The sequence below is a fragment of the Rhinolophus sinicus genome, chromosome 3, assembly GCF_057876585.1.
Source record: "Rhinolophus sinicus isolate RSI-liver-muscle chromosome 3, RSI-T2T, whole genome shotgun sequence".
Taxonomy (NCBI): Eukaryota; Metazoa; Chordata; class Mammalia; order Chiroptera; family Rhinolophidae; genus Rhinolophus; species Rhinolophus sinicus.
In genome coordinates, this window is record NC_142503.1 from 50,979,888 (window position 1) to 51,006,836 (window position 26,949).

The following is a 26,949-nucleotide window of genomic DNA, read 5'->3' on the forward strand; positions in this document are numbered from 1 at the left end:
GCAAGCACTTGCCAACTCAGTCAAGTTTCTGCACAGCCCATGGTCAGGTGGCTGGGAGGACATCCCCTTCAAAGGAAAGGACAGACTGTTGCATCATGCATCCACCACCACAGTGAACGAAGCACAATGGCTGTTAAGCCTCCTCGGGCTTTGGAGGCAACACATTCCACACCTAGGAAACCTTCTCCAGCCCATATGGCAGGTACCAGCTTTGAGGAGGACTTGGAGTAGAGCATGGCTCAGCAGCAGGTCCAGGGCTGCGAGACCTGCTGCTTGGAACGAAACCCCCAGCACTCTTTGGCATTTGAGATGTCAAATACAGATATGGTATGAGGCTTACGGCAAATCCTAGTGGAAGACTCACTGTACAGCAAGATCACACTACCTGCAGCATAGGAGAATACACTGCTTGTGAAACAGCTCCAGGCGTGCTGGTGGGCCCTGATAGGGTTGGAACACTTGACCTTGGGATACGAAGTGCCCATGAGTCTGGAACTGCCCATCATGAGTTGGGAACAAGACATAAAGTGAGATGGGCCCGATAGCAATCCGTCATAAGGTGGACGGTACCTCTAGGACTGAGCATAAGTAGGAAGCAAGGACACAGCTAGGGGCACGAGCAAGGGGCCCAGCACCCCACCCCATGGCATCCAACGTGCCTCACCAACTATGTAGCAGCGTTCCTCCTCAGCTCACACAAATGACCATATGCCCCCCGCCCCATTCAACCAATTGAAGGAGGAGAAAAAACTCCTGGCTTGGCTATGGATAGGTTGATTCGGTATGTGGGTGAAAACCAAAAGTGGACGCTGTCTGCGTTATTGCTTTATTCAGGGGAGGCTGTGAAAAACAGTAATAAGACACCGTGTGCAAGACAAATCTTCCCAATGGGTAGAGCTTCAGGAGGTCATATACTTTGTGCAAAAGGAGATGTGGCCTAAAATAAAAATGTACATGGACTCATGGACAATGGTGAATGATCAGTAACCTGGAAGGAGAAAAACTAAAATTTTGTTTTAGAGAGAAGGAGGTCTGGGGAAGAGACATGTAGATGGAGACAGGAGAGTGGGCACAAGGTGTGAACATTTTTGTATCGTACATTAATGCCACTATGGCATAGGCATCACATAACCAAGTGGACAAGGTAACTAGGCCAGTTGACATTCACTGGCATGATAAGCAAATAGATGCTATGACCACAGTTGCAGAGACGGAGGCTTGGTATGGGTCAGAAAACATGGACTCACACCTATGAAGGTCAATGTAGTGAGTGCCTGCTTTGAATGTTCAACCTGCCAACAACAGACAACACGGAACCCCCAGTGTGGCCCTATTCCTTAAGGATAACCTCGACTTGGCAGCAAATGGTCTACATAAGAATGGTCCTTTCATCCTAGAAGAGCCAATAATTTTTCTCATAGGAACAGATGCTTCATCTGGGTATGGGTTTGCCATTCCTGCCTACAGGGCCTCAGCCAGTACCACTGTCAGGCTATTTGCAGAATGGCTGATCTACAGAAACAACTTAGTATCCAACCAGGAAATCCATTTTACAGATCCATTGGTCATGTCATAAACTATATCTAGAAGCTGTTGGCTAAATAGAGTGTTGGCATGCTTTGCTGAAGGTACAGCTGAAGCCCCAGCTCAGAGGCAACCCTGCAAGGATGGGGGTACTCTCCTCTAGGACATGTACAAATGTTGAATTACACAGCTTTATATGGCACTGCATCCCTAAGAGGAATAACACATGGTCCAGGGGCCAGGGGGTGGAAGCAGGAGTAGCCTCACCATCACTTTCAATGATCCACGGGGGGGTCCCCACAGCTCTGTGGGGTTAGAGGTCCTGGTCCCTAAAATGGGTGCATTCTTGACAGGGGAAAGCAAAGACCCATTGAACTATAAGCTACAGTTGCCACTTGAACTTTGGGCTCTGTGTGGCCAGGAACCAACAGGCAAGAGTCACCCTCTTGTCAGGGGCCATTGACCCCGAGAAGCAGGGCGGAATTGGAGTCTAGGTGACCCACTGGGTGCCTCTTGGTAGCTCTTGCCTAAGTGTGGCAAATGTAGTGAGACAGTAATGGAGGCTAGCCACAGGTAAGGTTACCAGACCCCTCAGGACTGATGGCAGGGGAAACCACCAGATGAGCCACCAAGGCCAGCGGAGAGGAACAGATGTTAGAACAGATGATGCAGTGGGGAGACGATGAGTATCAGTTGTGGCCATGAGACCAACTGTAGCTCCCGGGAGCAGTTCATCCCTCCAACTTCCCTCTTCGAAATTTCCCCTCTGGAAGAGAGGCCCACCAGAGCCCTGGAGGAGCTGTTTCCCAAATATGTTATGAAGTGGATTCCCGTGGCACACAAGGTAAACAGTGGCAGCTGTGCAGATGTGTCAATCAGGTTCTTCAAGAAAGGACTCATTCCTCAGCTGCGTGGAGTGTGGTTAGCTGACAGTCCCCAGCTGTTTGTGTCTTCAGAATGCGCTTCACGTTTCCATCCTATGCTTTTCTCAGGGTGGTCCCCAGTCAATGACTAAGCAAGGCCTAACCATTTCCACTCAATGGAGGGACTTCTTTAGGAAACAATCTTTGCTCTGGAGCTCCAGTCCTGCTTCTGTCCTTTGTTTGTCACAGGTATTATACATACCCACACGTTTTTGCATTCCTGACTTCTTTTCGGTGTCTGCTTAGGGAGAATCTAAAACAGATGTCCATCAGGCCCCTGAACACAAGTTGTCCCCTGCTCCCAATCCTGGGATATGTGACCTAACTAATCAGAATGGTTTTCTCATATAAAATTAAAGACTTATTCCTTTCATGCCTAATGAGGATAAAATGAATGTGTAGGAAAATGCTATTTAATTTGAAAATCGCTTTGTAAACTATTATAGTTTTTAATTAAAAGATCTAAAAAGTTAAAGCATTTCCCAGATTACCTAACAATCCACAACAGTTTAAAAAAACTCAAACAGATAATAATTTTCAAGCTCTTGGTTTTTCTGTAGCTTTACTTATTCCCAGGGAGTAATTTATACACTCAGAGAGCTTCTCCCACAATCAGATACAGATCTAAATAAAGAATTGTAGGGTACTACAGTACCTACTGTGGGAAATTTGGTTTGTTTCTTTTCATTTCTAGGATAACAATTACTAAGAGGAAACAAGAAACATTGAAACAATCCCTTTGACAAAACACAGTGGCTGGAGCATTGGGGGAAAATGTTTAACACCTGTGCGACCATGAACCAATTTTTTTTTTAGCACTAGTGTGGTAATACAATATTATATCTGTAGATAAATATTGTAATTATAATGTACACGTAAATAAAAAATATTTCCCGTAAACATTCTCTTAATGTTCATTCCTAGTATTCATACTTATCTATAATGTATTACAAGAAGAGACTTAGTGATCACGTCATCACTTTTTATCAGAAAAACTTTTAGGAGTAGCTTTTTAGCAGAAAATATGGCAAAGTTTTCTATAATGTGCTACTGTTTGCTTAGATGATAATAGTTTTGTGACAGGTTTTCTCTTTCTTCCTTTTGAAAGCTATTTGAGAGTTGATACAAGTTTAGTTACAAGCTTTGAAAATTTGTGGCTTCATATAAAAAACTGTAAAAATGTTTAAAAACCAGTCTTTTTCCTTTTTTGCTCATCCTGTTCAAAGTGCCTTTTCTTTCTTTTTTTTTTTTTTTGTCAAAACAGATCTAGGTGGGCTGAGTGACAGGGCTAAAAGTTTTGGCTTTTTATTCAGATCTGAGAACACCACTGAGGTAAAAGTAAGTGTACCTGACAATGCATGATTAATCCAAATGGTTTTGCATATATTTTAGAAACATGGATAAAAGTAAAAGAATGAATTCCATAGTCCACTGTGGATGCAGAATATTTGCAATATAGATTGGACACTAATAGGAAAGACAATGCCAATAATATAAACTGGATTATAAGATCCACTGGGCAATTTTAAGAATGTGTTTCATCATAGTCCAGTATCAATAGCAGAATTCTTCAGATTTACATGATATATTTTTTGGCATGTGCATTCTAGGAACTCTGATAATTTAATACAACTTCAAAAGGGCTCAAGCCAGTGACCTCAAGATGAGGTTCACAGAACAGTTCATAATGATGAACCTGAAGCAATAAAACACCTATCAACTTAAACGTAAATATTCATACTATTAGGGCATGAATGAAATTTAATTTAATTTTATTTTATTTTGGAGTTTACTGGGTTGTTTCATATCTTAAATTGTGTCTCAAGGGTGTTAGGGTAGAATACACCAGTCTGGGGGATTCCAATCAAGTTTAGCACATGAGTCGCGTACTGTGAATCGTGACGGAGTACTGCACCTCTCTCCAAACAGAGGGCTCCTCCGTCCGACTCCCCCGGGGGCATGGAGGCAAACTTACATTTGAGAGCTACTCTGAATGACTGGAGTTCGAAAGCCTCAGTTCCTCGGCCTTTGTTCCTCTTTTCCTGCGGTTCGGAGGCCACCTGTCCCGCAAAGCACACCTGCCACTCTCACCACTTCAGAGCCGGCGGCCCGCGAGTCCCCAGCTCCAGACCGCGGGAGAAGGAAACTGCACCGACGCAGGAAAAGAGCCGGGCGCGCGGCTGCTCGCGGGAGGGGCGGGGGGACGCCGAGGGGCGGGGCCGGCGCGCGCGGGGGCGGGGTGTGCGCGCCGCCGCCGCGTCACCAGCGTGCGGCACGTGCCCGTGTTTACGTCCCTCGTGGAGCCGCCGACGTCAGCAGCCGAATGGTAACATTGTGGCGATACTGAAGCGCCGAGTTTAGGAGACGCGTCCATCCGTCAGGCTGGCTCGGTGCCGTCGGGAAGAGGTGGAGGGGCGGGGAGATCGGCCCCAGCGAGCCGCGGAGACGCACACATCACCGGCCCCGACTACCTACCGGCCTGCCAGGCCCGGCGGGACCCGCGCCTCACCTCCAGAGAGCCACAGAGGCAGCACCGCGGCCTCGCGCGGGGGGCGGCCCGGGCGGGCGCGAGGCGCTGCCGCAGCGCGAGGCTTGTAAACAGATCCTGCCGCACGTGACCATGTGAACTACCTGCTCCAGGGACGAGTATTGTCTTTCCCGCGAGTCTCGCCACAAAGGAGCGCGGTGTGTCCGAGTGCGGAGGGACAGGGGAGCGAGCGAAGCGAACCGGCCGGGCTGCTAAGATGGCTGAAGGCGCCTGGCGAGGGTGAGCGGGGGGCGCGGCGCAGCCAGCCGGTGAGTTCTCGGGCGGGCAGGGCCAGCGTCGCTTCCCCCGCGGCCTGGCGCCAGAGCCACCATGTCGTTCGCGCTGGAGGAGACGCTCGAGTCGGACTGGGTGGCTGTGCGGCCCCATGTGTTCGACGAGCGCGAGAAGCACAAGTTCGTCTTTATTGTGGCCTGGAACGAGATTGAAGGCAAGTTTGCCATAACCTGCCACAACCGGACGGCCCAGAGACAGAGGAGCGGCTCCCGGGAGCAGGCGGGGGCGCGAGGGGGCGCCGAGTCCGGCGCAGCGGCATCCGATGGGACCCGCGGGCCGGGCAGCCCGGTAGGCAAGGGGCGGCCTGAGGCCACTGCCTCTGCGACTCTGGGGAGGAGCCCGGGGCCCCGGAGGAGCCCGGCATGCGCGGAGGGCGGCTCTCCGCGGAGCGCGCGGAGCGTTCGTGGGGACTCGCTGCTGCGGAGTTCGGCCGGCAAAGGGGCAGAGAGCCCTCTCAGGAGCCCAGTGCGGCCCAAGTCCAGTCCAGTCCGGAGGGGATCTGAAGGCAGAGATGTGGCGGGGGCCGCCGCTACGGCAGCCCCGCCGGCGTCCCGGGAGGCCCCTGTGTCGTCGGTGCGGATAGTGAGCCCCTGCGGGGCGGTCTCCGAGGAGATTGAGGTGTTGGAAATGGTGAGGGAGGACGAAGCGGGCCCGGCCTCCCTGGCCATCTCGGACGCGGAGCAGCAGCCACCCGCAGCTGAGCTGGATTCCGTGGCCGAGGAGTGCAGCTGGGCCGGGCTCTTCTCCTTCCAGGATCTGCGCGCTGTGCACCAGCAGCTGTGCTCCGTGAACTCGCAGCTGGAGCCGTGCCTGCCGGTGTTCCCTGAGGAGCCCTCGGGCATGTGGACCGTACTGTTCGGGGGCGCACCGGAGATGACCGAGCAGGAGATCGACACACTGTGTTACCAGCTCCAGGTCTACCTGGGCCACGGCCTGGACACCTGCGGCTGGAAGATCCTCTCCCAGGTGCTCTTCACTGAGACCGACGACCCTGAGGAGTATTACGAAAGCCTTAGCGAGCTGCGGCAAAAGGGCTACGAAGAAGTGCTTCAGCGGGCCAGGAAGCGCATCCAGGAGGTAAGATCCTGGTCTGGGCCCCAGTCATCGCTTTTGGTTACTGGTTACCAAGGGCTGGAGCCTCGGTCTGCACTGTGCACATATGGCACCCTTGTTTTTTCAGACAAGGGAAAAGGAAAAGGATGGGTTCCTGTGACCTGTCTCCCACTTCATTCCTTTCAGTGGTAGGAAAACCGTCGCTTTCCTTAATTGGCCCTCTGCAGGACCTTTGATAAGTTTTTAGGTTTCCTTTACCCAATTATCAAATAGGTTGTATATACGTACTAGGTGCCCTATTTACATCTCGATACTGCCAATAAGATTAAAGCCAGTATGAAAAAAGGTGGCCCGTAAATATAAGCTAAAAGAGCTTTTCTCTTTGTCCTTAAAGCTCTTTCCAGCAGTAACTGCCCAGGTATTAATCCTGGTGTCATTTCTTGGTGTCATGCTCATTTAGTCAAAATAGTTTATCTTGAGCATAGTTGGTCTGTCTTTACCTTCATATGTAATTTGGCTACTTAGGCAAATTTTAAGTTCATTTTCCTCTAAATGAATGGCCTGTGCAAATGAAAAAGCGCCAAGTGACAATTAGATGCAAATGTGTTTTTAAAGGTTTTATACACACTTTAGGAATATCTCAAGTCTTTACAGATGGCTTATGTTTCATTCCTGTTTTAGGGAGAAAAAAGTCCTGGACAGGAATGGTTAGTACACTTTTGTACAAAAGAGTAAAAGTGCAAAAGCTGATTCCAATTATTTAATCCTTAAAGTAACAGGAAATATGGGTGAAAGGTCTGAATAGGTATACGTAGGGAACTCAACAATGTGTAAGAAGGGAACTCAACAATGTGTAAGATACGTATAATTTGAGGTCATGACTATTTAATAGCTTCTTTACCAAAAAAGTATTTTCAGATATACTTAGTTTCCCCTAATGAATACTAACAGATACTTTCTCAAAGCAATTATTTTTTTGTATTAGTACCAATTGAAGTTGGACTTGGGGTGGGGAAATACCTCTATGGTGTTTACCTGACAATTGTATTGTCATTTGTTATCCTTGCCTATATTTATATAATACTTGAATCCTGCTATTCAGGCTAGGAAGCTGGAGCCTCCTGGTTTCTTAGTAGGCTATTTCTTATTTTGCTTTGCTAGATTTGAGGGTTTAGGAAATAACTCTTTCTTTCTTATCCCATAATGTTCTGTTACAACTTCGTGAATCCCGGTTTTCACTCTTTCCTGTTAGTTTACTTTATGCTAAACATTACCCAATCATAATATGATCCTAGAGTTCCAGGGATCTGTTTTCATTTCCTTTTTTATCATCTCATTTCTGGTGTGTTCTGCCTTAAATTGTTTTTGGAAGGAAGTGACACAAATCTTTACATAGAGTTTTGCTAATATTGACCTGCATTTCTTTTAAGCTGCAAGGACAAAGTTTGTGCTTCTTTCTCTTACTCCATTTACAAACATATACATGCGTGTAAAACAAAACAAAACAAAAAACTATTTTTTTTAATCTCTTAAGTGATGTGGGCATGTGTGGTTTTAATTTTATTGATACTCAGAAAAGTTATTCTGTCTGGTTTTTAAATTCAAATTGGGTGAAAAATGAGGGTTGCCAAAAATAGAGTTAATTACAGTTTTCTAGAACTCTTTCATGGGGGAGTGTTTACATTTTTTAAAAAGAATATATTTTCTTAATTAAGATTATGTTGACCATAATATTTTATAGTCTTTGACAGAGAAAAATTCAAACTTTTAAAGAGGATTTTTTTGTTCTGGGAGACCACTCAAAATAAATGAAATGTATAAATTCATTGAACGTTAGATATATAAACTTTAGGTGCTTCATATTGTTGACTTGGACAGTATTTGTAAAATAGCTATCAAAGACAACAAATAGGTTCAGTTTTAATGCGCACCCTGATTTCTGCTGGAAGGTTATGTTGAAAGTATGAGGGTCAGTGTAGGGTAAGGATGGTGTGATTAATCAGTGATGTCTGCCATGGGCATGATAATGGGGGTGTATAGCACATTACCCATGTATTGTTTTTTTGTTCCCCAGTGGCTTACATTCTTTGCTATCTTAAGTTTTTAGAACATTTTCTTTTTTAAGGTAAAATCATTATAGAACTTGTGTCATTTTTGTATTATTGATTCTATTGAGTGTTTATGTATCTAATTCAGTGTTTTTGTATTCCCAATTCTCAGATTGACTTAACTTGTGAAATTGGCTATAGTTTTTCAAACTAGGTATATCTGGTAAGTCAAACACATTCTTGGGTATATGTTATTTAGAAAATCTAGTTGTTTGGTTGTTTTTCCTTCTTTAATTTCTCGGAATCTATTTTCTGGTCCTTTTTTCTGCAAAATTCCTTTTCCTATCCATTTAAAGATTTCAGCCTAAAGACCACACCTGTTTTTGTTCAAAATGGTTAGTAAATTGTTGAAAGGAGTGGTTTTCTTTTTGTTTGTTTGTTTTTAATAGAGTAGACTATACAAATAGATTGTAAATTTCTCAAGGTTGCTGGCCTTGACGATATCTTAGAAGTCTCTTCTTTGCCACCCCTACTTCAGGGCCACACATCTTGTGAGCACTCTAGTATTAGTGGACAAAGGACATCAGAGGTTTTTGTTGTTGTTTTTTTAGTATTGCAAGAGTTTAAAGAATTTGGAAGAAGTGTTCTTTTAATGTAAAGTTGTGGATAAATAAACTTTTATAAAATGATAAATATAAATTATTCCAGGGACCATGCTATTTAAAAACTAGGAGAAAAAAATCTCTTAAAACTGTAAATAACTTCCTAAATAAGGAGTCTTTATTTGGGGTTGGTGAATTCCCTGTAAATTGAGGGGAGCTATAGATGGAATTTAATGGGCATGTAAAGTTTTATATGCATAAGCATATTTGCATTTTTGGAGAGAAATTATTAAACTCTTAAAGGTGTTTTTCAAAAAGAGCGTTAAAACCACAATTGTAAATTATGTGTTTTGTAAATTAGTACACAGGCTGCTGTGCCTTGTAAACTGTATTGGAGTTTAATTTTTGGAATATACTTATGATTAAATATGGGATTATTAGAAGTACTCCCATATCCTTGTCTTGTTAAATATTGAAGAATTAAACCTTAAGTTTTCTGCTAAAATGTTTTGTTAATGATTCACAAATTTGGTCATCTGACTGGAAATAATAGTTTGTGAGGAGTTACAATTCATACAATACTAATGAGAAATTATTTTTAGATGACACAAGAATTGTATTCTACTTAGGACCTTGAATCAATCTTGAATCCAGTGAAATGTGAAATTTATTATATGGTAGATTAGTCTTGGACTTGTAGACGGGTTTACTGTAAGTAGTGCTATTTGCACAGTAGGCACTCAATCCCTGAATGAATCAAGTGCCACCAGGGCCTCTTGGAATGGTTTCAGCAGTAGCCCTGGTTGTTGGTCAGAACTGAGAATCATATTATAGTGTGTGTGCATGGGCGGCCCATATTGTGGCTTACCTTTGATGACTTGGGTTTTGTAAATAGTGATTTCTGTATGTGGATAACTATTCTTGGTAATTCTTTGTGGTCCTTTAGATAATAAACCTTAACTATGATGGTAGGCTTGATTAAAATCTGTAAGTCAGTGTTCACTTTGGAATTGATTGTGTTTATAAAACTGTCCTCAATTTTAACTTCTTTCCAGTTGAAACCACTGTTTGAGAGCATTGCTTATTTCAAAAGTAGCCATGTAAGGCATACAGTAGCCAGAGCCTACCTAGGGTTTGGAGTCAGAAAGACCTGGATTCAAATACAGACTCACCATTTATGTGCCCTGCTTAGTTGTTTAAACTCTTTAAAATGGGGAAATGGAGAAAATACTTAAAAGGTATCTTAAGATTTAATTAAGACAGTATGAAAAAGTGTCTAATAAAGTGGCACTTATAAAGGAGACTTCCAGAAAGTGTTAATGTTCTCTTATTTCATGTAATAAGGATTCTCCAGAGTTTTCAACTCAACACTTCTTTCAGGGAATGTAATATTTATTGGCTACTTAGATATTGGGCGCTTCACATTACCTATCTCCTTTCATCCTCCCCACTATCTTTTGAGCTAAGTGGTGTTTTTACCTATTTTGCTGAAGCAGAAGTTGAGATTTGAAGATGTTACGCAGATTTGACCATTGTTAAACAGCTAAGGAGTGACCAAACTCTTAGATTCAAACCTAGATTTGTCTTAGTCCAAATGTATGCCTTTTCTGTCATGCCTGTTTTCCCTGAACACATCGGAAGGGATATCGCTTTCCACTCCCAAGAGTAGAAGAGTGGCAGTATTTTAAAATTCTAGTCAGTTCTATAATGACTTTTAAATTAAAATAACTCTTGTTTTATTTTAAATTAAGTATGATAGGCGCGGTATAGAGTAGTGTCTGCATGTTGTGTTTTACAAGAAAGAGGTTCCCTAGGGGTGCAAGGATGGATTTATGTTAAGAGAAGAGTGCCCAATCACTGTTTTATTTTGTATCTTAAAGTGACTCAGCTATAAACAACTCCTCTTCTGAGGTTATTTAACAGAAGGGGCAAGTAACTTGAAGAAGACTGCTTAGCACCCCTCCTCCCAATTGTGACTTTCCTAATTTTTCTGGAAATCTAAGATTAGTTCTAAAACTCTGGAGCCTTGCTGAAACCCCAACTTAGAGAAGTGACAGTCTTTTAGGAGCCCTAGGATGCTGGTCTTTTATTGGGCCAGGGAGCTATACCCATGATTAGGTATTAATACTGTGTTTCCCTGAAAATAAGACCTAACCAGAAAATAAGCCCTAGCGTGATTTTTCAGCATGACATCCCCTGAACATAAGCCCTAATGCATCTTTTGGAGCAAAAATATAAGACCCGGTTTTATTTTCAGGGAAACACAGTAGTAGAAGCGGGTTCGAGAAGGATATAATATGGTTGCAGTGCATAGAGCTATTCTGCCTGAAAATCCCCATTAAAATAGTGCAAACTGCTATCTTACTGTAAAACAATTAAGGAATAATGAAGCCAAGTTAATTTTGTGGGATTCTTGAGTTATGATGAAAGACTTGAAAGCTGGAAACTGTTAAAATAACAACTTAGATACTAGTCATTTTCTTCAGTCCTGTGCCCAAATAAACTTTTGGCCATGTTTCATATCACCGGAAAAAAGAAATAAGTATAGAAAAAAACATGAATGTATGCCTCTAGAATAGCACTTCTGTAAAGCAGAAATATGGAGTCTGGTGGCAGGACGGCAGCCTTGCTGATAAGTAACTTACATGGTGGTTTTTCTGCTTGGCATTTAACATCACTTGATGCCCAGTCCACCAGATATTTCACAGATATGAAATTGGGCATGTTTCCTCTTTGCTAAAACAAGGTTAACTTTGACAGACACTTTGGTAATGTGAGTAGAAGGGTGTGTGTGTGTGTGCCTTGAAGAGAGAAAGAAAGTGAGTGGGTGGTTTGGTTTGTCAAGCATACCGCTGTATGTTTGAATTCGCAATTTCTACTCCCCAAATCTTGACATGTAACTTTAATCAGTCTCTCACTGTTCTCTATTGCTGCTTTATTTGACCTTCCATTGACTGTAGAATATTGGAAGTGGGACTTGAAAGCATGAGGTGGCCTTCCATTGATGGTTAAATGTATGTGTGCTTATTTTTTTGTGTAATGGGAAGTTGCCCATGGCTCCTTTCACTCTTTGATAGGCCAGAATCTGCTCCCTACGAATCTGACCTGTTCCCTCAGTTGTTGATAGAAAAATTAAATTGCCAGGGTAAGAAACACAGGCAGTGAAGGCTAAATAATAATTCTTGGTGCTATTTATTTTTTTGGTAGAGATGGTGAAGTTCATTTGGCTTTTCAAGCTTCTTTTAGGGGACTGTTAATACCAAGTAGTCTTAACACAGTATCTATGTTATTAAAACTGCACAGGGGCAGAGAAGAATTCATTCAGGAAAAAGTTAGAAAATTTCGTGAGTTTTCTTAAATAGAGGGAATTGTCTTTTTTGTGCTTATCCTTCAGTTTTAAATTTTATATGATTGTAATTGTATATAATAGACTTTTCATTCTGTAGTGTGTGTTTGTAAAATAGGCTATGAAATGGAAAGAGGCCTGGTGGGCTGGACATTTTATAGAGGAGAATGGTCTTAAGAATAAATGTATGAAATTCCTTTAATGATTTGGGATTTTATTGGTAACTTCAAGGTTTGAGGGTGTGATGGCTTGGGGCTTATTCAGCAAATATTAGTACATTCAAGGAATGTAAGCACAGGGAGAATACAGTGATAAACCAGGATGGTCATTTTCTTTATGAAAATAAAATTGGCTACCAAGTCCTCTTGTTGATAGGAATTAGTTGAGGCAGGGTATGTTTTATTAATAAGCAGCATATCACTGCAGTCTTTAATAGTACTTAATGGAAAGAAAATTTATTGGACATGGCTCAGGAAAATCTGTTTTCATCCTAATTTTGATACTAGTTGCTGGACTGTAGCTTGTCACTTAATCATCTTTAGGCCCTAATTTCCTATTTGTAAAGTGAGGTTGCAGTGTCCTTTTTAAGGATTTCAGGGTAGTTTAAAGGCATAGTGTGTCAAGGGTTAGAACTTGAGCCACTTGTTTTATGTGCTTGTGTTCAGGTCTCGGTCTCCCTGCAGTAATAGGATTGTGTTTTGTCCTGTTTTTATGTTTGTTTGTTTTTTTGTTCTCCCTTTGTTCATTACCTGTGCTTGTATGCTTTTCCCTATAGTTTCAGTATTAAAACTGCTTTTCCCATCAGTTTTTGAACTTGCTGAAGTTAAACTTACAAAACGAAGGTTGAATTACTAAAATTATTTCTCTAAGCCTTTCTTCCTATTTAGGTGAGCCTCTGTCCTCTTTACTGACACTAATGGAACCATAATTGGAGTGACCCATGTGTAGAAAAGTATGTGAGGTCTAGTTTTCAATAATCACAATAACCTTTATCGAATGCTTCCTGTGAATTAAACACTCTGGGGAGGTCTTTAAATGCATTATCTCAGCATGTAGGTAAGAAGTAAGAGGTAGGGTTCAAGTGAGTTTGAGAACTGGCTCCTCCAATTGATAGCGTTGTGGGTTTGGGCCTGCCTACTTCTCTCAGTGCCTTAGCTTCCTCATCTGTAAAGTGAGGAGAATAATACTGCTGCTTCATAGAGTGATTTAAAAATAGGCTTTATGTGAAGTACTTAAAATAGTAAACACTTCGTAAATGTTCACTTTTATTTATGTTCATCTTCATATCAACCTAAGAGGTAGGGATTTTGAATTAGAGGAACCGGGTTCAAAGAGATTAAATAAATTTTGTTGAAAAAATACCTGGTATATGAGAACCGGATTCAAATCCAAGCCTGACAGATTCCAGCCTGCTTTCTTAACCACTGGACTATCTTCATCCCTATATAAAGGGAGTGAGGCTGATAAACTTAACCATTGTCAAATTGCAATGCATGGTCACTGTCTCATCACTGAACAACAACATTAGCAGTGGCTGGCTGCTGACTGTTTTTAGAAAACCTTCATTATGTGCGTATACTGTAATCAACAATATTGTCTGTGATTAAGAGAACCTTGTAATCCCAAAGGAGGCCAATTTAAATTTGTGCCTGCATGTATGATACATAACACTCTAATGTGAGACAGAATGCATATGTCTTATATAGACTCATTTATAAAAATACAGTTTTTCTATAACCACAGGAAGAATAAATGTTTATACTGTTGTTTAAATGTTCTGTTGTAAATTCTTATATTAAGCTTGCTAAGGGTGAGTTGGTTTGGACTGTGATAATTTTCCTTGAAAGTCTTCACAGATATATCTTCCTTTAAAGAAAATTAATTTTCTCCCCAAAACGTTTTCTTATACTTTTCCCCCTACAGTAGAACTAGGGAACCTGGTATATTCTAATCTCAGACCTAAAATCTACCTCTTCCTTCTCACTGTCTATTCCCATTTTAAATAATTAGTCCATACCATCAAATAATTAATAATATAATCCCCTGCCCCTCATAATTTTACTTAATTACCTTACTTATTGGTGAACTTTTTCTGGCTAGGCGGGAGAGGAGGGCAATTAAGGATGTTAACTTCTCGTTTTATTTTTATTTGGAAGCCCTGCTTCCTTATGTTTCTTTTATATTAGGTGATATGAATTTTGGTAAATGAAAATGGGGTTGCTAAACGAAAATGTTATGGCAAATAGGGTTTGAAAAATGAAGAATTAACCAAAAACCGACCCCAGAGTGTAGATAAACAATCGGTTGTGCTTAAAAAAATGGATTAAGAGAGAAAGGGGAGTAGAATTAACTTTAGAGTAGCAACATTTAAACTTGAGAAATTCATAGGACTGAATAGCATTCATTATTTTAGTAGAAGGAAATGATATGCCAGCTGACAGTGAAGCCTGTCTAGATGCTTGTAAATAAGTGTGTTATCAAGTCTCTGGTCCCTGGAGGGCCTTGGAGGTGGCTCTTAAGCAGGTTTTACTCTATACATTGAGCTTTGTGAGACCTAAAACTTTAAATAAGACTATTTTATTTGTCTTGGTGGAAATTATCTTAAACGAGATGGATAGAAAATCAGACATTTCTTATCAAAAGTATTCAGCATATTTGTGGGTTTGCTAAATAAAAACTGGAAGGAATTCCAAAATTGGAATTTTATTCTCTTTTCATCTTGTATGACTACACCGTTTCCCACTTAACTCTTCCAGTGTCTTCCTTTTCAGTGAAATATTTCATCATATTTTCAGTCATCCTAGACTTAAAAGATTGGTATCTTTCCCATAAGGAAAAAACAGTAGTCGCGCTATGAGTCATGGGGCAGTGGTTAAGAGCTTCACTTAGGCTGCAGGGGGAAGGTCACACCTTACTTACACCTTTCACCAGCTGCCTAACTTAAGGCAAGTTACTTAGCCTCTGCCTTGGTTTGTTTTTTTCTGTCAAGTGACGTAGTGGTTATATTATGATAGTCCTTTCAAAATCAATTTTTTTGATAAGCTCTTCCATTTTTTTCTATACTCCGCTTCCCTTTTGTTTGTTAGCATCCCAGACAACCTTGATCACAGTTGATTTGTAAATATTCCAATTGAAATAACTATTAAAGAAAACAGTACGCCTTAACCTCCGGAAGCCCTTAGAAATGCCTTCAAGTCTCCTCATCAATCATTTATTCAATAAATTGTTGTTATGCCAGGTGCTAGGCATACCATAGGATACAAAACTGGCCCTTCCCTTGAGTTTCACTACAAATTCTGTTCATTCTTTCTAGTTGAACTTATTCCTTTTTTAAGTCCTGGCATTCCTGACCAGTATTTTCTTTTCTTTTTGTTTTTTTCCTGACCAGTATCTTAATTCTTGAAAAATATTGTATCCTAATATCTTTCATTGCACTTGTACAAATTTACCTGTTGTGGGTAGTCATTTTTGTGAGTTGTTTAAGAAGTCCAACCACCATTTAAAATATTGTCTTCACGGGGGAAAAAAACAAACTTAAATGTGTCTTTAGGGTACAATATGTTTAATAATTGACTTTTCTTCCCACCTTTATTTCTTTAGTATGTTTTTCGAAGGACCCAGAGTTTTCTTTCTTATGAAGAGAATTTAGGTATTTGCATATGCTGGTTTTTTTACAAGTCAGTTTTTTTGAAAATTAGCATTCATGTTTGGTTGGGAAGGAGTGGAAAATTAATCTGGTCTAAGACAATTGGGCATACCTTTGTTCTCTTTAGTATTATAAATAATGTAATTATTTTTTATTCTATAGATATGATATTTGATATTACCTGGAAGGTCAAGTACTTTGGGGTACAGGGTCTGATGGTTAACGTAGATTTTGCTTTATGTGACCTCTGAATTGTATATATAAATATAGGTGAGCTGGCTAACTGAACCTGTCTCACAATGTTCACTTTCTGAAGTATGAAGCCATTATAGAAAATATGTGCCAAGTCTACTCTAGTCTTTACCAAAGAATGGCACTGTTACTGCAAATGGCATTTTCTGGAGATAATCCTAAACCCCTTTTCTAGATTAACGACTTGAAAAGTATAGCAGGGCTGGATATACTGAAATGCCTTTAGGGTCAAGTAGCCATCATGGAAAATGCGATGGAATAATTGATACAGGGCGGATTGCAACACATCACGGTGGGGCCACAGGTCATGGTTTTTGGAGATACAGTTTTTGAGTTTTTATTAATTGTTGGTTTTTATCAGTTTCCTATGTGATACATGAATAGGTTGTTTTTTGAAACTAGTGCTTGATTCTGTGTGTGTTTGTGTGTGTGTCCCTGGAGTCTTAAGATATTAAGTGAAGTATTACTCTCCTACCCTGGGCTCATTCATCCCTCATCCCAAAGCTCTACTCCTGCATTTCCAACTTTTCCTTTGCATCTGGATGTCCTGCTGTTTTCCTATTCATTCCATTTATCCAGAGCGCATCCTCCACCTGCCATCCCTGCGCTGGTCTGTGGTTCTATCTGGAGCAGCCATTTTTAGTTCGGAGTCTTTGCTATTTTCCTGGAAGTGCTTCACTCCCATCTATTCTCAGAACTATTCAGTTCTTCCAAATCTGGTGTTTGTTGGTTCCAGGAAGCCATTGATTATGACACATGATCAATTTTGCAATGGTTTTTTTCACTGTAGGCAAAGAAAAACTGTTTATGTACGTGTTTGCTTGTAAATACATACCAATTCAGAAATGTTAAATACGAATTTTGTAACGGAAGAACTCTGGGATCACTCATGCATTAGTTACTGCTTTCCCATGTTGCTCCTGCAGCCATTTTAGTTTAATCTCTCACTGTTTCATCCCTAGGCTGGTTTTAGTTTTCCTCCAGTGTCTTGAAATGTAGACTTTCTATACCTTGCTCCCAAACTATTTTAAAGCATTGCTTTTCACACTTTCATTCCTATCTGGTCATGCGCGCGCACGCACACACACACCCATACGCAATGAACTCTTCCATTCCTGTAGACAGTGTCCAAATTCCTGGAATTCAGAGTTATCCATATTTTGGTTAGCCTGCCACTCTTCACTCTTTCTCTTCTCTACATGATCCTTTCATTATTCCAGCCAAGCTCTTTCACCCATTATTCACTGGACTCACCATACACATGCTGCATTTTACATGACTCTCCCTCCACTGCCCCAATGTCTTGCCCCCCCCCCCTTTTTTTTTTTTGCTTGTCTAAGTTCCACCTTTCTTTCCAGGACCAGATGAAATGCCTCCTCCCCCCCCCCCCCCCCATAGAAAGTCATTTCTCACCTCTATGAAAAATTAGAAGAATTTCTGTCAGAAATTCAGAGATAAGAGAGCTCTCATTACATACACATCACGTCATTCATCCATAACTGCTGCCCTGTGTTTTTCTCTTAATGGACCTTTCCTGCCCTTTTAAAATACATTATAAGTTTGCAGGACACAAAGATGGATTTTTGTTGTTGTTTTCTAATGCCTCAAATCCCTCAGTGCTTTTTTACATAGTAGGTGTTCAGTAGATATTCCTTGATCTGTTTTAAAGTTTATTTCTATACCTGTCATGTTTGCAGCTAACATTTTTAACTAAACGCATGTACTTCCCCAGGAGTAAAATGAAGTCAAATTATGATGAAGTAAAGAATCTGAAACTCAATTTTTGAAGTATCAGAGTTAGTCATTACTGTCAGTAGCCCGTATACTTTCTAAAATTAGATTTTAGCATAATTAACAAATAACCGTTATTAACAAATAAGCAATGCTTAACCAAAATAATAAAAATAATTTAACAGTTTTACAAAACAGTATCAGAGTTGAGCAGTGTATTTTGTGAATGTGGAAAATTTGCGTGGCACTGGTCCTTACTAGTCAGTCGAGGAGACAAACCTGATAGATCTAAAGGGCCCCAGATCCAGTTTCATTGCTAGGATAGGCCTCTCCCATTTGAGCCGCCCCAGAGCTAGTCCTGAGTTACCCCTTTTCATAAGCAGAGAATTATTGTATATCTTAATCATTTAATGATGAAGATATTACTTGAGGATTTTCTGTTGTTTCTTAAACATCTTCCTAATTAAGCAAAAAATAAGGAAGCATTCAGTCTTGGGTTTGACAAATTAGAGTAGGGAAGAAAGTTATGAAACTATGTGCAAGAGTTTAGCTTCTAAATTTTATGTCTAAGACAGCAAAAATTATTCCAAGATCCTCAAGGATAGTAGAAGTCATACTATTCTGAAGTCAGAGAGATGACCCTTGAACTGATGGGCAGGGGACAGGATGGAGACTCCATAATTAAACACAGTAGGTGTCTTCTTCCTCTCTCCTCCTATATTTGTAATTGGTTACTGGGTTAGAAACCAAATTGAATAGCACTGGGGAAAGGAGTAAGTCACACAGGGTGATTTTGTAGTTTTTTCTGTTCCAGTGATTATTGGGTCATGAAAAATAAATTTTTTAACTGTTGTCACTGACTTCTTTTAAGAACCTGATAAAAGTTGTGGGTCCTTGCCCTAGAGAAATTTTGCAGTTAGCAGAGCTTTGTTTCAAATACCCATAATTGAGGCTCGTGGGTTGAGGAGCCTCATTCTTACCAGGATTGGATTGGGGAGGCAGGAAAAAAAAGGTATCCCTTAGGAAAACTAGACAGAAAGAAGGGAAAGGCAGAAGTGTTCTACTTATTAGGTCAATATATTTAATTCATGTTTCATACAATTCTTCATTTCTTTTAAGTGAATCAATAGAGCAGAATAACTTTCTAAAGTTTCATGAGAGATGTGTCAGCTTTTGCAGCAGAAATAATTTTACTCTTTACTTTCTAGGCCTGTTCCCTGGCTGTCCTTCCTTTCCTCTGCAAATATGAATTGTGCATCTTTATATTGTGTTTTTTGTACTTGAGCCCTTGTGAAATCATCCTTTGCAGGCATGTTGTATTCTCATTCAGAGCCATTTACATTCTGACTCAGTTTGTGTCCATCAGTGAGTCTTTTCAAATTCAGCAAACCTGCATTTTCCACATTTTAAATTCAGGCATTCTCTATATACCCCAAACTTCCTTAATTCTAAACAATCCAACTTTCTTTCCAGATTCTTTCTACTCTTTGTATGTGTGCATTATTCATAGCATGTTGCACATAGTTGCCTGCAAGTGTTGGCAGCCCAGTTTATTCCCCAGATTTAGTCAGTATTGGTTAGCAAAATAGAAAATTAAATTATTTCAACAGGTTAGTGGTTATGTTCTTTTACCAATTGAACTTTTTTTACCATGGATTATAAGAAATGGTTTAGACTGAAGTCTAATGCTTAGTAAACTGCATCTTTTGACGTTTTAAAATGCATTTCCTTTACTTTAGGATTATTTACAAATACTTTGATTAAAATAGATTGCCAATTGAAGCTAAAATTGGTTTTAAGGTAATCTAATGTTGGAAAAACATGAAACTTTATAGCAAAGAAGACAAATTAATAAATTAGCAGTGTTAGGTGAGATGCCTTGGGCTTCTCTGCAAGAGTATTAAGTTTAGTTGCTGCATAATTGCTTTGTAAAGTACTGTTCTGTTTGAGGATAAAAGGCATGTGGGAAATAATATACAAATACGTTAATATTTAAATAGAATAACTGATTTTCTTTCTTATTGATTGCACATAGCTGTGTAGAGTGGTATTGTGACTTAATAAGCATATAATGACTTAATGTTTTTGTGTTGACAGAAAATAGTATCTAAACTGTTTGGTGCATTACATTTACTTTAGTATCTGTAAGAAGAGCTCAAAGAAGCCTAGTGTGTAAGGATTGTCTTACTGTTGAATCGTGGCATTTAATCACTTGTAAATGACTCGGGGGAACTTTATTATTGAAAGATGTTGCTAGTGTTTTGTGTTTTTTTCCATTCTTTTAACAGTTTTGCTATTCCTAAAACTTGGTAGAAAATCATCTCAAAGAAAGTGTTCCATTTGCAAGTGGAAGGGCTTCTATGAATGTACATTTTCTTGTAAGGAGAGAATTATTGCCTTTAAAATTGTAAAAGGATAGTTTATAATTTAGTGTAAAGGCTACCAACATGGCCTTTTTTTTTTTTTTTTTTTAAAGTTTTCTTGGTTTATCCTTCCTTAATCTGGTTATTATGTTTCTGATATGCTGCAGTCTTGAGGTGGTAAAATTATGGAAATGAATACCTTTACCACCAGTTAAAATTGATTTCTGGGATTTGAGAAGAGTGCTGTCATTTGAAATTGGTCACTCACACAGCTGCTGTTACTTTCATAATCCTCCTTTGCAATTGATTCAACACATGATTTATCTACTTACGAATAATAGGTAGGTGAGCACAGAAAGAGAAGCATGTATTGTTTTCTTACTTCTCATACCTTATCTTTTGGAAAAGGTGTGTGTAATTTTGGATATCATGGTAAAGGGGATAATTCAAACTTCCTTTTTTGATGTGTAAGCCAGAATACCTGTGGGGTGGGGAAGTGGAGAAGGAATAGAGTATAAAACCTTCCTTAAGAGACACAGATAGCCAACAGGCACATGAAAAGATGTTCAACATCACTAATTATTAGGGATAATCAAATGAAACCCGCAATGACATATCACCTCACACCTGTTAGAATGGTTATTATCAAGAAGATAAAAAATAACAAGTGTTGAAGAGGTGGGGAAAAGGGAACCCCTCATACTCTGTTGGGTCAGATCGTAAATTGGTGCAGCCACTATGGAAAACAGTATGGAAGTTCCTCAAAATATTAAGAATAGAGCTATCATATGATTAAGCAATTCCTCTTCTGGGTATGTATCTGAAGAATATGAAAACACTAATTCAAAAAGATATATGTACCCCTTTGTTCATTGCAGCATTATTTATCATAGCTAAGATATAGAAACAACCCAAGTGTCCATTGATAGAATTGACAAAATGGATAAAGATGTGGTGTATACAGTTGACCCTTGAACAACACAGGTTTGAACTGTGTGGGTTCACTTATACAAGGATGTTTTTCAATAAATGTACAGTCGGCCCTCCGTATCCCTGGGTTTCAAATCTGTGGATTCAAACAACCACAGATCAAAAACAGTATTTTTGATCTGAGGTTGGGAATCTGTGTATGTGAAGGACCAACTTAAGTTACACATGGATTTTCAGCTGCTCAGCAGGTCAGTGCCTAACCCTCACATTGATCAGGGGTCAACTGTATATACAGTGGAATATTAGCCATAAAAAAGATGAAATACTTCCATTTACAACAACATGGATGGATCTTGAGGATATTATGCTGAGTGAGATAAGTCAGATGGAAAAGGACAAAAACCACATGGTTTCATTCATATGTTGAATATAAAACAAAAAGAGTTAAAACAAAACAAAAACAAACTCATACACAATAGACTGGTGGTTACCAGAGAGGTGAGAGGAGGGCGAAATGGGTAAAAGGAGTCAAATATATGGTGACAGATGGAAACTGGACTTTTGGTTGTGAACACTCTATAGTGTATATAGATATTGAATTACAATTTGTACACCTGAAACTTATATAAGGTTATTAACCAATGTTACGCCAATTAAAAAAAAAAAACTTTCCTTTTAAAATATGTATGTGTTTACTTGATGGATCATGATTGAAAAAAATGTAAATGAAACGTAAATCTTCTCTCCCTCCACCCTCATTCCTGTCTGTGGTTCCCTTTCTCAGGGGTAACAACCTGTAAGAGTTTCTTGTGTATCTTCCAGAATCTATCACTTATGCAAAGATATATATAGGACATATATACTCCCTACTTTTTAAACAACTCAAATGGTAGCATACTATATACTCTGGTATACATCTTGGGTTTTTTTCTGTTAACAGGCTGTATTTCTTTTAAGGGCTAAATAATACTCCATGAAATGAACTTGTTTTGATGCATAGGTTTTCTTCTTGATGTTTTGTTTTTGCTGTTAAAATAGCGTATCTTGGGCCTGCACGGTGGCTCAGGCAGTTAGAGCTCCATGCTCCTAACTCCGAAGGCTGCCGGTTCAATTCCCACATGGGCCAGTGGGCTCTCAACCACAAGTTGCCAGTTCAATTCCTCGAGTCCTGCAAGGGATGGTGGGCTCCACCCCCTGCAACTAAGATTGAACACAGCACCTTGAGCTGAGCTGCCGCTGAGCTCCCAGATGGCTCAGTTGGTTGGACCGCATCCTCTCAACCACAAGGTTGCCAGATTCAACTCCCGCAAGGGATGGTGGGCTGTACCCCCTGCAACTAGAAACGGCAACTGGACCTGGAGCTGAGCTGCGCCCTCCACAACTAAGACTGAAAGGACAACAACTTGAAGCTAACAGCACCTTCCACAACTAAGACTGAAAGGACAACAACTTGACTTGGGGAAAAAAAAAAAAAAGCAAGAGCTAATGAATGTGAAAATACTAAAAAGGCTCTAAATAAATGTTAGCTGAATACAAACAAAATTAAAAAAAAAAAAAGCATATCTTTTCCTACAAGTGAAGTATTCCTATAGGATACATTTTTATAAGAGGAATTGCTGGATCAAAGAAAATGTGCATTCTGTTTAAATTGCTTTCTGTTTTTACGTCCTTTTCACCATAAAACTGTATTTTCAAAACCTTTTTTTATCTTATCCATGAAAAGTTTTAGTTTGTAATTTATTTTGCAGTTATCTTATGAGTGAATCTTCATTTGTTCTGGAGTAATTTCTATGAACCCATTCCATTCTTTATCAGGTTTTGATCGTGTTGTTTGGTTACAGAAATTGTCTATTTGTTGCAAGTATTTTTCCCTTTTTCATGTTTCTTGATTTTATTTTTTATGCCTTTGTAGCCATTTTAAAGATTTTGTAGCAGAGTTTATTAGTCTTTTTTTATAGTTTCCGGATTTTGCGTCATGCTTTAAAAGTCACCCCCTACCCCCACCGTTACGAGATTATTTAAAGCAAAAACACCCTCATTTCTTCTCGTACTTGTATTATTTTGTTATTTGCATTTAAATTGTTGATCCAGCTGGAATTTATTTTGGTGTCAGGAATAAATAAGTTAGGGATCCATCTTATTTTTCCTGATGAAATGACAGTTATCACAAACACAGTTTCTTGAATGATTCAGACTTATTGTGCAGTACATTTTCATATATCTGTATTCTTTCTCAATGTGAACTTTAAGTTGGCCTTATTCCATAAAAAATATCAAGAGGCTATTTAGTACTGTGTGAAATTTATAGATTAATTTAGTAAGGATTGATATTTTTATTATTAGTCTTTGTTTTTTTTACATCATATTTTGGTCCCTTTTAATATTTTCTTTACATGGCTCTTAATAGATTTGTGTTTATTCCTAAATATTTTTCTCTTTTTGTTGCTATTGTAAATGGAATCCTTGCTGATTGTTGGTTGTATTTACTATGAAAGGGCTGTTGGTTTCTGTATAGAAATTATAACTGCTTATTGAATTCTATTTTTATTGCAGTTTTTCAGTTTATTCTAAATTAGATGCTTAATTGCCAGTTTTTAAATTAATAGGCAGAATTCTGTCAAAAGAACTAGACTATCTTCATGATCATTTCATTGTTTTTTTGTAGGAGTAAAAGGCCAAGTTATAATTTAAAGAAATAAGTATAAGCGTGTCATAATGAAGAGTGTTAATTTGATGACTTTAATGGCTGTTGCCTTTAAACATCCAACTTCATTGAATGGCCCATGTACTGAGGATAATAAGACGCTGACCAGTGCTGGAGATACTGTGTTTCCCCCAAAATAAGACCTAGCCAGACCATCAGCTCTCATGCGCCTTTTGGAGCAAAAATTAATATAAGACCCAGTATTATATTATATTATATTATATTAAACCTGGTCTTACAGTAAAATAAGGCCCAGTCTTATATAAGATCCAGTCTTATATCATAGTAAGATAAGACGGGGTCTTATATTATTTTTTGCTCCAAAAGACACATTAGAGCTGATGGTCCAGCTAGGTCTTATTTTCAGGGAAACATGGTAAGACCAGACTGACTTTGTCACTCTGTACCTGTCTTCTAAAGATGAAGGTCAGGCCGGCCCAGTGGCTCAAGCGGTTAGAGCTCCACGCTCCTAACTCCGAAGGCCAGTGGGCTCTCAATCACAAGGTAGCCGGTTCAACTCTTGGGGTCCCGCAAGGGATGGTGGGCTCCGCCCCCTGCAACGGTTGTCGGTGGGCCGCTCATAGCAGCTCATGACAGCTCTTGCCGTGCCAGCCGCTCATGCTGGCTGCCGGCCGCTCAGGGCAGCACTCGGCAGCACATGGCCGCTCAGGGCCGCTCACCACAGCACATAGCAGCTCACGCTGAACTCCCGCTGCTCACAGCAGCCCAGCTCCAGGGAGAGCCATTGTTCACAATCTTAGCTGTAGAGGGTGCAGCTCACTGGCCCAGGTGGGAATCGAACCGGTGACCTTGGAGTTAGGAGAGGGCACTCCAACCATCTGAGCCACGGGGGGGGGGGGGGGGGGGGCACACTTTTTTTTTTTTTTTTGCATGTAGATACATGTCCAGTTGATTCCGTACCATTTGTTGAAGACTAGCCTTTTTCCGTTGAATTGTTTGTTCCTTTGACAAATGATTACTTGATTATTTGTGTGGGTTTATTTGGACTCTATTCTATTGATCTATTAGTTTTCTTACCAATACTATACTGACTTGATTACTGTAGCTTTATAGTAACTAATAAAATTGGATAATGTCAGTCTTCTCTGTTCTTCAATATCCTGTTGTCTATTCTGGGTCTTTTGCCTTTTCATGTAAACTTTAGAATCAGTTTGTCGATACTCAAATAGTAACTTTGAGATTTTGATTGGCATTGCATTGAGTCTATAGATCAAGTTGGGAAGAACTGCCATCTTGACAATATCGAGTCTTCCAATTGATATCTATATATATATGGAATATCTCTCCATATAGTTAGATCTTTGATTTCTTTTATGAGGGTTGTATACTTTTCTTAGTATAGACCTTGTACATATATTGGATTTACCCGTAAATAATTATTTATTTTTTTCTGCCTACTAATATAAATGGTGTTTGAAGGATTTTTTGGACCACATAGACTATGGTGTCATCTGTGAACAGAAACAGTTTTATTTCTTCCTTCTAAATCTGTATACTTTCCCCTCCTTTTCTTGTCTTATTGTAGCTAGGACTTCCAGTGTAGTCTAAAATAGGAGTGCTGAGAGGGGACATCCTTGCCTTGTTCCTCATTTTAGCAGGAAAGTATCTTGTTGCTCGCAATTAGCGTTTCCAGGTGGGAATTCCCGCCAATTCTCAGGAAATTTTTTCACTTTCCCATTCCAGAATCCCGAGATATAAACTGTTTTCTGTTCTCCATGATGAATCGTTTCCACAAATTGACGGCTGATATTACCAACCACCTGTGTTCAAGGAGCCGATTTTCCTGATTTCCCGACCATCTTTTCTCGGGATTTGGGAATGGGAAAGTGAAAATAATTCCTGAGAAAACCCTACTCACAATTATGTATGATGTTGGCTCTAAGGTTTTTGTTGATGTTCTATATCAAGTTAGAAACTTGCCCTGAATTCCTAGTTTGTTGAGTTTTTATCGTGAATGGGTGTTGGAGTTTATGAAATGCTTTTCCTGCACCTGTTGCTATGATTATATGATTTTTCTTCTTTAGCTTGTTGATATGATGGATTACATTAATGGATTTTTGAGTATTGAACCAATCTTGCATATCCAAAATAAATCACATCTGGTTGCTGATATATAATTCTTTTTATACACTGTGGGATGTGGTTTGTTAGTATTTTGTTGAGGTTTTTTCCATCTGTGTTCGCAAGAGATGTTGCTTTGTAGTTGTCTTGTAATATCTTTGGTTTTGGTATTAGGCCAATGCTGGCCTCGTGGAATGAGTATTCCCTCTCTTTCTGTTTACTTGAAGAGATTGTAGAAAATAGGCATAATTTTTTCCTTAAATGTTTGGTGGAATTCACCTGGGCCTGATGCTCTCTATTTTGGAAGGTTATTAATTATTGATTCAATTTCTTGAATATATTTAGGCTTATTCAGATTATTTATTTTTGACTTTTATTAGATGAATTATTTAGGGAATTGGTCCATTTCACCTAAGTTGTCAAATTTGTGGGCATGGAGTTTTTCATAATATTCCTTTATTACTCTTTTCATGTCCATGGGATCAGTAGTGGTGTCCTGTTTTTCATGTCGGATATTATTAATAATTTGTGTCTTCTTTCTCTCTTTTTTGTTAACCATGCTAGAGTTTTATTGATCTTTTCAAAAAGCTAGACTTTTTTGGTTCTATTGATTTTTTTTCTTTTTCTCTATTGATTTCCCTTTTTCAATTTCATTGATTTATGTGCTGATTTTTATTTCATTCTCTTCCACTTTCTTTGAATTTAGTTTTCTCATTTTCTAGTTTCTTAAGGTGAAAGATCAGATTTTTTATTTTAAGCATTTCTGATGTATGCATTCTGTGCTATAATTTTTCCTCTAAGCACTGCTTTTACTAAATCCCAAAGTTTCTGAAAAGTTGTGTTTTAATTTTCATTTGGTTGAAAATATTTTAAACTTTCTCTTTACTTTTTCTTTGACCCATGTATTATTTAAAAGTGTGTTGT

General features: G+C 39.5%; 1 protein-coding gene across 1 annotated transcript in view; it reads left to right on the top strand.

The window, feature by feature from the left end:
- The first annotated feature begins 4,724 nt into the window (after positions 1 to 4,724).
- JMY (junction mediating and regulatory protein, p53 cofactor) overlaps positions 4,725 to 26,949 on the top strand; it is an 85,539-nt gene continuing 63,314 nt past the window's right edge. The window contains exon 1 of the mRNA XM_019728183.3: positions 4,725 to 6,345. Coding sequence (XP_019583742.2) covers positions 5,305 to 6,345 — 1,041 coding nt within the window. The 5' untranslated portion in view covers positions 4,725 to 5,304. The remainder of the gene's footprint in view (positions 6,346 to 26,949) is intronic.